Below are 11545 nucleotides of genomic sequence, written 5' to 3'. Positions count from 1 at the left end.
CCCCCCCCCCCCATCACACCCATCCTCCAGTCCTTGCACACACTATCCTGCACCCCCCCCCCCCATCACACCCATCCTCCAGTCCTTGCACACACTATCCTGCACCCCCCCCCCCCCCATACACCCATGCTGCAGACAGTCCCGGCTGCACACCTTCTACTGCACTGAGACCCAACACACACAACCCCATCACTTGTACTCCTGGTTGAGACCCGTACATAACCAAACCCAACCCCTTCCACCCTGGTCAGACCCGTATACAGCCTCACATCACCGCCCCTTTGCACATTCTGTGAAGATCTGAAGCATTGTATAGGTAGGTACAAATGAGAGTCCTCCGGCTCGGTTGAGCGCTCAATATTCATTCTAGTAGAGCTATCGTACACACGGCACAGAGCGCCACGCATCATTCGTTGTAACATAGCAGACTCAGCGGAGGACGTTCAGGTTTGTTGTAACTCTAAGTTTCATGCCGCTAGGCAATTATCAGACGACTGATGCACTAAGCTCTGTCTCTGACATTGAGCACTCTCTGCAGCTCGGTGATGAATGGATTTGGATTCATTCGTTGCCACTAATAGTTTCATGCCTATAGGCAATCATCAGACAACTACCTAATGATTGCCTATGGGCATGACACTATTAGTTACTACGAATGATGTGTGGTGCTCTGTGCCGTGTATGAGTATGTACATGTACATGCAGCAAGATCTATTACCCACATGTACAGGTTAGGCCACCCTTTCTTTTTTCGTTGTTTAACGTCCGCGCCCGCGTACCTTTTTGCCTCAGACTGGAAAAAAAACAAGAAAGTAGTAGTACCAATAATATGCGAAGTTGTAAATACATGATTGTGTAGTTTCACAGTGTGCCGATCATGACCTTAAACTTATAATCTTGCCTCCCGGGCATGCCTTTGTCTTGTGTTCTTTTTCTTTTTTTGTTGGTTTTTAAATATCGTACGGTGTGTGTCCTAGTAAAAATCCAGATGTAATGAATTCATGACATACTAACTCCATGCTATGTACCTGTTTTGTTGGATTCATCAGGCATGTGCTCCAATGTACCATCAAAGAGTGTTGTTCTATGCCTGCAAGTGCCGTTAGACCCAGAAATATTGTATATATCACATGCTTTACTGGTCAATATGTTTGATTGGGGTTTCCAGTTTTTGGAATGGGCTTTTGTTTTTTTTCCGCCCTCCCGCGTACCTTTTCGCGAAAAAAAGGACGTTAAACAATGAATTAACAAAGGGTGGCCTTACCAGTGATACTGAGACGGAACTAGTACCATCAACTGCGTACTATGTACTCCGGCAAACGTCGTAATTGAATAGTGTGCTCTGTGGATTTTTGCGGCAGAACGTTGCATGGCAATTCGCTGCACTGCGATTGCACGCTGCAGTGGCTACCGAACTACGCCACCACACTGGTAGCAGCCGGCATTCTCGATCAACCGGGGCAAGTCCAGTGTCAGTTGCCGGCCCGTGTTACAGGTGTCGCTCTGACGCAGCTTGAGACGCTCACCCCTCGTCTAGTCTATAATTGCAGTAAGTACGGGTTTGTACAGTAAGATCGGGCATCAAAGAACACTTCGCCAATGAACTCTAGGGCTGGAAATTGGTACACATCTAAGGACACCCCAGGCTGTATTATCATTTTCAAATTTAAGAATGCATGTAGTGTTTTCTACATGACCGTGTTTCCACATGTTTGGCCACACAGCATGATGCTTGTCATAATCGGGAAATAGGAACAAAGCGGCTAACATTTGAACATTCTCGAACAATGCCAGGCTGCACCTCGTACCCCTGCGCTCTTCCGCATCCGATCTTACTGTACGGGATGTCAGGTAGTGAATACAGGGAAATACCTAAATGACAGATTTCGGAGGGGTGTAAAATCTCCAAGATAGTACTCGTGATCTCTTCCGGGTGAAGGCCAATAAGGGACTTCCCCTTTGCTTCACATGCCACAGGTGTAATAAGAAACAACTGCAGAGTTTTAGGTACTCTTTGCTGCCTTGCACTTTTTCACTTCTCTGCTTTGTCTTTATCTTTGATGCACCCGCATGCCCACAGCTCAGCCAGCTATTGTATCGGCGCCTGTCGAGTCTGTTGTCAACAGTACTACATCTGTGACACTGTCATGCGCAACAAGTGGCTCACCAGTCCCCGAGGTTAGTAGAGAAAGAGGGAGATAGAGAGAGATAGAGTGAGAGAGAGTGAGAGAGAGAGAGAGAGAGAGAGAGAGAGAGAGAGAGAAGGAGGGAGGGAGGGAAAGGGGGAGGTAGAGAAAGGGTGAGGGAGGGAGAGACCGGCATCCCAAGCAACTGTAATTGCAGGCATTGGAGACGAACAGCTGTCAAGTTGCCGTCTTCTGCACATACCCATTTCCACCACTGAAGTTAGAATAGTGCATTGCCCAATCTTCCAGTGGGGTATCAAGCAGAGTAACTTCCCTAGGGAAAAGGATAGTGTACTTTGGGTGCGTTCGAATTGTTTTCATCAACTTTTCGAACAAATTATTTAAAGAGATTAGTTGAAGTGTCCCAGTAGAACGGTTTCTATCATTGTGGAGTTTTCAGTGGAATAGTCATGGCGATAATGACGTCCGATCCGATCGACCATCTCTTCCTAACTCTTCGGAACTAATCCACCTCTCCCACCGGATGAGGTTGTGGAGCTTCGAGGAGTTTCGAGGAGACTTTCGTTTTCTGAAGAGGCCAATAATCCGCCTCTTCAGAGAAACGAAACTCCTCGAAAAGTCAACGAGTGACAATTCGTACGTTCCCAAAGTATCCTCGGCGCATCTTATCCGGACACAATTCATTATCAGGCAATACTCCCGTGCCCTTGACAGTGTCCTTCTTAGCATCCGTTCTTAGCAAGTGTACTTCAAGTACAATGTTTATCTTATTACAGTATACACCAGGTGCCCTCCACCGTATGTGTAAAGCTAAAGAACGTTAATATGCATGTATACGTTACCTATTGCAGGTCGCATGGTACCAAGACAATGCCCGAGTGGATATCGACTACTATCGGCTCAACCTAGCGCAGGACGGCTCTCTCGTCATATCCGATTCACGGCATTCGGACGAGGGCAACTACCACTGCAACGTCACCAATGAGAAGGGCTTTGCCGCTAGCGGCGTGGCCTTTCTCAAAGTCGATGGTAAGGATTTGAATTCACTCCAATTACGCTGGCGGGACTACTATTGTGTGGGCATAGTCTCCATTGCACTCTATGCCCAGTGTATAAGGCACGTGGAAAGTTTGGTGGGAACATAGAACATTTCACATCAAATGTATGCTATTCACATTGGTGGCTACGGTAGTTGAATGCGTAACCTGCCCGCCCGTGAACACACGTGTGTGTGCGTGTGTGTGCGTGTGCGTGCGCGTGTACCGTTCCCTGCATGCAGAGGTGACGTGCTTCAATCAAGCTGTCGGTGGCGATGAAACAGACATGGACTGCGGAGGACCACTGTGCAACCCTTGTGCACTGACACAGGTAGAGAATACACCACTCTCACATACACCCCAGCCACATAATATGCCTCTGTCACATACACCAATGTCACATACTTGTTATTTACTTTTACATCCCTTGGCACGTCAATCAACCCGTAGCAATAGGCTATCTGGCACATTGCCAAATACGGAATGTATGGATAATGCACGTGAGCTCACTCGGGAATGAGTAGGAATGCACTGCTTGATGCTCAACACCCTGCCCACCTAAGCCCAGGTGGCTGTAAAGCTGGTCACCAGTCCAAACTACTTCGTTGAAGTATGTCATTGCTCAATGGGCTCTTTGGGTGGAGATGGACGGTGAGGGAAAACCATAGCAAAAGATTATGGTCACAACTCTACTCTAAAAATTCAATCCAGGTGGAGACCTTTGCAGTGGAAACCATCTTACACGAACACGCGCAAGGCGTAGTTTGAGTACATGTACAGACCAATGGAGACTCCGACGACATACATTTCTTATTTTGGGTAAATTTCGGGGGAAATGAAAGTCTAATAATATGGGTGGGGGGGGGGCATCATTGTCAAGCGGGCTCTACTATACTCACCACAAGGGCAAGTCTCCTGCATGAAGTAGGACTTGGCCAAAGTTCTCCAAATAAGTTCATATATCCGTTGTTTCCTTACTCGCGGGAGCTGGTGCACGTACTTAACACAGTGATGCCAAGCGTCAACAAGGAAGAGTATGCAGCTATGAACTGCTTTCCATGGGACAGGTGGTGTTAGCTTGAGAGATGCATCAGGCCAGCTCAGCTAGTGCACGTTGCCTGAATGTAGTTTCACGAAAACAGAACCAGGATATTTCAACTTGAAAAGATCTTTTCTCATTTATATGTGATCTGCACGAATTTCTGATGTGGCCGTATTCCTCAATGCTACTTGAATGTAGTTTCACAAAAACAGAACCAGGATATTTCAACTTGAAACGATCTTTTCTCATTTATATGTGATCTCTGCACGAATTTCTGATGTGGCCGTATTCCTCGATGCTACCTTGTCCACTTTGTTCTCTTGCATAGAAATGCCTCGCGGATCGAGATTGTGTAGACAGCTCCGTTTGCCTTGGCTCACACCAGCTGACCTCCAGTCTGCTCTATGTGTCGTCAGCCAATGACCGTTATCTGACATGCGGTGAGTTGAAATGTGAAATGCTGTGTCACTCACATGACCCGAAGAACAAATGATACAGAGCTCCACGCATCGTTCGTGGAAACTAATAGTGTCATGCCCATAGGCAATCATCAGTCAACTGATACCGGATGAACAGCCAAGATCTGATTATATGCAGTAGTGTTACAGAGGCAGCGAAGACCCCAAGTACAATTGAATGTCAATTTTCACGAATCTTTTCTACTTTCACAGTGCCATTAAGTTCGACAACAGCTTTCTCGACATAGTGTTCATGTCTGCAACTGCTGTAATTTTCAATCTATGAATCACGCACTTCAATCCACTGGAAGATGTGTCTATAATGCGTTACTATTTTGGCACAACTTGATGATGCATGCAATTTGAGGCCACAGTGACGTATCACACGTACAATGATGCTAATGGCCTTGCACGCAGCGTTTCTTCTTTTGCTATTGCCCAGCACAACACCGAGCTCTCTCTCTCATTCTCTCTGTCTCTGTCTGTCTCTACCTGTCTCTGACTCTCTCTCTGCCTCTCCGTGTGTCTCTGTCACTCTTTCGTCTGGTTGTTTGTCTGTCTGTCTGTCCGTCTCTGTGTGTGTCTCTGCCTCTTTCATTCCATCTGACTGTCCGTGTCTCTGTCTACCTCTAATCCTCTCGTCCTCTCTTCTTCTCTTTCTCCCTCTCTCCTCTCACTCACACCAGCTCCCAATGAAGAGCCCGGTACGACTCTGCTACAGCGACTCAGGGTACGTGCCGCACGTCAAGTTAATGAAGTGCAGAATATTACCCCCCTCCCCCCCCCCCCCCCTGCAAAGACCAGTATGGCTAACACACATCCGATATGATCTCAGTTGGATTATGGCATCATTTAGTATTGCTTATAGTTGACCTTAAGGACCTGGATATCTCCTGCACTCCTTAACTGGAGGTCTGGCATCAGTCGGCAGTGCTGTGCTTCAATTCCAATGTTTATTTTATTTTTTATTTTTTACAAAATATACAACTCCCCGGCAGGCACGTGGGGCTAGCATGGGGTGAGATGGTGCTGGTGGGGCTTGCCATGCTCAACCGACCAGAGGTCTCGGCATCTTCACATGGCAGGCGCACCAAATTCGGGGAGGGGGGAGGGGGGGGGGAGCATAAGCATGAGGGGAAAAAAGCACGGGAGAAAAATGGAAGATTTAGAACGAAGGAGAGGATCTAATTTTGGAACACAGCAGAAAATAGCAAATAATCAAACAGATAATAGGAGTGAAGGGAGAGTGTCAAATGAAGGGTGCAATAGGGCAATGCTATAAGATGTTTGCACATCCTCGTCCGTCCACCTCACTAGCTGTATTGGATGATACGGTATTTCCCCGGATATAAGTCGCGCCTTTTACACTTCACTTCAGGGCCAACAAAGCGGTGCAACTTATAATCGAGCATGACTTACTACTGAAGTTTTTTTCATTTTTTTATTTTTTTTTATTTTTTTACAAAGACCACTTTATGCCAAACATGAGATGCAGCTAGGGGAAGCACGCACAACCTGAATCGTGGCAGTGGTGGTGAGGTTTAGGGAGCTCCGCCAACCTAGGGTCTCGACTTCATAGCCACCTAGACGCACCAAGAGTGGGTGGGGGAGGGAGAGCGAGAGAGAGAGAGAGAGAGAGAGAGAGAGAAAGAGAGAGAGAGAGAGAGAGAGAGAGAGAGCGAGAGCGAGAGAGAGTGAGAGAGAGAGTGAATATATCAAAAAACGATAGTGACATGGACTTGGAAATGATGGGTGCGACTTACAATTGAGTGCGACCTATACTCGGGGAAATACGGTACTGTAAAACCGGAAAGTCCAACGACCAAAAAGTTTAACGTTTTTTGTAATTTTGGCATAATAACGTGCAGAAAATTTAACGATGGCTACCTGGCCACCAAGAATATGCATCGATGTATGCGCATTTTCACACACTGGGTTCGGGATAACGTTTCTTCATATAGCGAATAAAAAATGGTCGTTAAAACGTTAGACTTTGTGACTCGTTAGACTTTCCGGTTTTACAGTATATGTGTGTTTGTGTACATGTTGAATGCTCTGTCATCATGATAGGCATCGCTGCGTGGACGTGACAATCCGCTGGAGGGTATCAACGGTACGGAGGATCTCGCTGCATTGGTTCAGGAACTGCACGGAGAGATCATCACACAGCTTGAGGTGAGCCGAGTCTGTGTGTGCAACTTTCAACTTAGTGTGATCACGCGGGTTTTGTCATGAAAGCTACTTTTGCAACTGACCCAGGGTGCAATGAACAGTTGTTCGTAGTTGAGTCTACCAGCTTCTACAGACTGGTGATCTTACTACTTCACTAAGTTCTCATTAAATTTTGTTCCCGATTCGGTTCTCCTTTTAGTAGCACTCAGTACTGTTGAGTAAGGAAGTAAATTAGTTTATTAAATAATAATATACCATACCATACAGTACATACCTTACGGTGACTGTTTGATTATGACACTTTAGCCTGCTAGTCTTTTTCTTGGTATCAGACCCGTTGCTCTCCCGAAAACCAGTCCAGCCTACTTGTAAGCTGGTCAGAAAAACTGGCTACGTGTACAGCTAGCCACCCTTGCCGATGAGAATGTACTCACCTGTACGTTGCTCTTCAGGTACCTCGTTCCTACATCAGCAATGTTCGATTGGAGGCACAAGCACGTCATCGCAGACCACTGTACAAGGTAAGAATAATGTTCTGTGATGTGCTAGCTTAGACAGCAGTCTAACACATTTGCAAGACTTGTTTTGATCTCAAAGTTTCAAGAATGAGCATGCTGTCATGGAGAGGACTGTGTGACGCATACCGGAATAGTGCTTTACCATAGGAGGATTAGAGATTCCTTGAGTCTTCTTATGTCACGTCCACAGTATTGATGCGTTCTGCAGATGCCAGAGAGTAGCATTGTAGTGATGTCCAGGGTTGTTAGAGGACGCTCTATCCAGGGATTTGAGAGATTTTTCAAGCCAGATGTTAGAGCGGATACTCTTTCCAGAGACGATGCTCTGCTCTGATCTTAGCGGGGATGCTCTGTTCAGAGAGCACAGTGTGTGAGCTACCCAGCTAGCTAATCATTTTGTTGTTGAGAAGTTCATGCGATTATTGGGCATGAAATCTATGAGACCTGGTTCTGTGCTAATTGACCACCATAGCCTCCATAGGTTGCATGGCACGAAACTGGTTTATAGCCAGATTTTCTCTCAATATCTATAGTGGCTGTGCATTGAAGCACAGCGACTTGGCTGTTTCTGATCCCGGCCGTTTCCGTTGTCGTGTTTGCAGTTGCGCTTCTCAATGTCATCAAGCGGTGCAGTCATGACCAAGACATCATTGGAACGACAGCTTCATCGAGGCCAGCTTCACGGTACGGTGGCATACAGCGGCACAGGGAACAGCGAAGTGCAGCTCGTCTTCTAGTTCATCACACACTGCCAGCCAGTGAATGGCACACGTGTGGGCAACGTTTTTCTTTGCTACGAGCCATCGTGACTGTAAAGCAAACTCGCCATCCAGTGGATCAGGACTATTAATGACGACGCCCTCGTCGAGGGTTGATTTAGCCAAGCACTGAATGATGGAGGTGTAGGACACTTTGTTGTTCATATCATAGCTCTGTAGTACACTTTCTAGCAGAATGTACACCTATGCTAGATAGTGCGTTGCAAATTAAACCCAACCGCCAGCACTTGTGTATCAAAACGATTACTCTTGTATTGAAGTAAGCACTTCGTCAACTGACTTTAGAAAGCCATGGGTGATTTCAATGCCATTTGAGTATGCAAATTCTTGTCACATGTACCACGAGACCTAGTAATTCCACCCACAATGCTGACGAAACCCGTACTCTGTATGGGTTGATTCTAGTGCAACGCCAGAATAAGTCTGTCGATACAGAGTGTTTAGCCGCACCATACCATAGTACTGTAGTAGATAATATTCTTGATGCATGATACACACATTGATACACTGATTGATACTGACATTGATACACACATTGATACTGACAAGCCCTTGCTGTCAGGCTGGATAGCGTTATTTCTGTCTGAAGCTTAACATTTATTACAACTCATCACATTGAATGACAAAGGTCTCTTCTCGATCTGACTGCACCAGCCAGCAGAGAATGTTGGACTACAACTTTTTCTTTTCTTGTTATTGAGCATCATTCTCATCCCCCCCAATGAATACCTTGGTGTTTCAACCGCTTCATATCGTCATGATACTTGCATGCTGAAGAGCCAGTCTGCATGTGAATCCTTTTGTCATGCACACAGCAATTGTACTATTCTTTGGGTATACTGTAAAACAAGGCTTGCTCGTTCATCCTTGCAATGCAGATCCTTGCAATGCAGATCCTTGCAATGTAGATCCTTGCAATGCAGATCATTGCAATGCAGATCCTTGCAATGCAGATCCTTGCAATGCAGATCCTTGCAATGCAGATCCTTGCAATGCAGATCCTTGCAATGCAGATCCTTGCAATGCAGATCCTTGCAATGCAGATCCTTGCAATGCAGATCCTTGCAATGTAGATCCTTGCAATGCAGATCATTGCAATGCAGATCCTTGCAATGCAGATCCTTGCAATGCAGATCCTTGCAATGCAGATCCTTGCAATGCAGATCCTTGCAATGCAGATCCTTGCAATGCAGATCCTTGCAATGCAGATCCTTGCAATGCAGATCCTTGCAATGCAGATCCTTGCAATGCAGATCCTTGCAATGCAGATCCTTGCAATGCAGATCCTTGCAATGCAGATCCTTGCAATGCAGATCCTTGCAATGCAGGTCCTTGCAATGCAGATCCTTGCAATGCAGATCCTTGCAATGCAGATCCTTGCAATGCAGATCCTTGCAATGCAGATCCTTGCAATGCAGATCCTTGCAATGCAGATCATTGCAATGCAGATCCTTGCAATGCAGATCCTTGCAATGCAGATCCTTGCAATGCAGATCCTTGCAATGCAGATCCTTGCAATGCAGATCCTTGCAATGCAGATCCTTGCAATGCAGATCCTTGCAATGCAGATCCTTGCAATGCAGATCCTTGCAATGCAGATCCTTGCAATGCAGATCCTTGCAATGCAGATCCTTGCAATGCAGATCCTTGCAATGCAGATCCTTGCAATGCAGATCCTTGCAATGCAGATCCTTGCAATGCAGATCCTTGCAATGCAGATCCTTGCAATGCAGATCCTTGCAATGCAGATCCTTGCAATGCAGATCCTTGCAATGCAGATCCTTGCAATGCAGATCCTTGCAATGCAGATCCTTGCAATGCAGATCCTTGCAATGCAGATCCTTGCAATGCAGATCCTTGCAATGCAGATCCTTGCAATGCAGATCATTGCAATGCAGATCCTTGCAATGCAGATCCTTGCAATGCAGATCCTTGCAATGCAGATCCTTGCAATGCAGATCCTTGCAATGCAGATCCTTGCAATGCAGATCCTTGCAATGCAGATCCTTGCAATGCAGATCCTTGCAATGCAGATCCTTGCAATGCAGATCCTTGCAATGCAGATCCTTGCAATGCAGATCATTGCAATGCAGATCCTTGCAATGCAGATCCTTGCAATGCAGATCCTTGCAATGCAGATCCTTGCAATGCAGATCCTTGCAATGCAGATCCTTGCAATGCAGATCCTTGCAATGCAGATCCTTGCAATGCAGATCCTTGCAATGCAGATCCTTGCAATGCAGATCATTGCAATGCAGATCCTTGCAATGCAGATCCTTGCAATGCAGATCCTTGCAATGCAGATCCTTGCAATGCAGATCCTTGCAATGCAGATCCTTGCAATGCAGATCCTTGCAATGCAGATCCTTGCAATGCAGATCCTTGCAATGCAGATCATTGCAATGCAGATCCTTGCAATGCAGATCATTGCAATGCAGATCCTTGCAATGCAGATCCTTGCAATGCAGATCCTTGCAATGCAGATCCTTGCAATGCAGATCCTTGCAATGCAGATCCTTGCAATGCAGATCCTTGCAATGCAGATCCTTGCAATGCAGATCCTTGCAATGCAGATCCTTGCAATGCAGATCCTTGCAATGCAGATCCTTGCAATGCAGATCCTTGCAATGCAGATCCTTGCAATGCAGATCCTTGCAATGCAGATCCTTGCAATGCAGATCCTTGCAATGCAGATCCTTGCAATGCAGATCCTTGCAATGCAGATCCTTGCAATGCAGATCCTTGCAATGCAGATCCTTGCAATGCAGATCCTTGCAATGCAGATCCTTGCAATGCAGATCCTTGCAATGCAGATCCTTGCAATGCAGATCATTGCAATGCAGATCCTTGCAATGCAGATCCTTGCAATGCAGATCCTTGCAATGCAGATCCTTGCAATGCAGATCCTTGCAATGCAGATCCTTGCAATGCAGATCCTTGCAATGCAGATCCTTGCAATGCAGATCCTTGCAATGCAGATCATTGCAATGCAGATCCTTGCAATGCAGATCATTGCAATGCAGATCCTTGCAATGCAGATCCTTGCAATGCAGATCCTTGCAATGCAGATCCTTGCAATGCAGATCCTTGCAATGCAGATCCTTGCAATGCAGATCCTTGCAATGCAGATCCTTGCAATGCAGATCCTTGCAATGCAGATCCTTGCAATGCAGATCCTTGCAATGCAGATCCTTGCAATGCAGATCCTTGCAATGCAGATCCTTGCAATGCAGATCCTTGCAATGCAGATCCTTGCAATGCAGATCCTTGCAATGCAGATCCTTGCAATGCAGATCCTTGCAATGCAGATCCTTGCAATGCAGATCCTTGCAATGCAGATCCTTGCAATGCAGATCCTTGCAATGCAGATCCTTGCAATGCAGATCCTTGCA

General features: G+C 46.2%; 1 protein-coding gene across 1 annotated transcript in view; it reads left to right on the top strand.

Moving 5' to 3' along the window:
* The window catches only part of LOC135825653 (peroxidasin homolog), a 14190-nt gene extending 5173 nt beyond the window's left edge, over positions 1–9017 (top strand). The window contains exons 5-13 of the mRNA XM_065338270.1: positions 1362–1549; positions 2081–2178; positions 2999–3176; positions 3427–3515; positions 4555–4666; positions 5371–5414; positions 6755–6859; positions 7309–7377; positions 7977–9017. Of these exons, the coding sequence (XP_065194342.1) occupies positions 1362–1549; positions 2081–2178; positions 2999–3176; positions 3427–3515; positions 4555–4666; positions 5371–5414; positions 6755–6859; positions 7309–7377; positions 7977–8111 (1018 nt within the window). The 3' untranslated portion in view covers positions 8112–9017. The remainder of the gene's footprint in view (positions 1–1361; positions 1550–2080; positions 2179–2998; positions 3177–3426; positions 3516–4554; positions 4667–5370; positions 5415–6754; positions 6860–7308; positions 7378–7976) is intronic.
* The last annotated feature ends 2528 nt before the right edge of the window (positions 9018–11545 follow it).

This window comes from Sycon ciliatum, chromosome 10 (genome assembly GCF_964019385.1).
Source record: "Sycon ciliatum chromosome 10, ocSycCili1.1, whole genome shotgun sequence".
Classification (NCBI taxonomy): domain Eukaryota; kingdom Metazoa; phylum Porifera; class Calcarea; order Leucosolenida; family Sycettidae; genus Sycon; species Sycon ciliatum.
The sequence above is the reverse complement of the archived record's forward strand: the minus strand, read 5'-3'. Positions and strand labels throughout refer to the sequence as shown.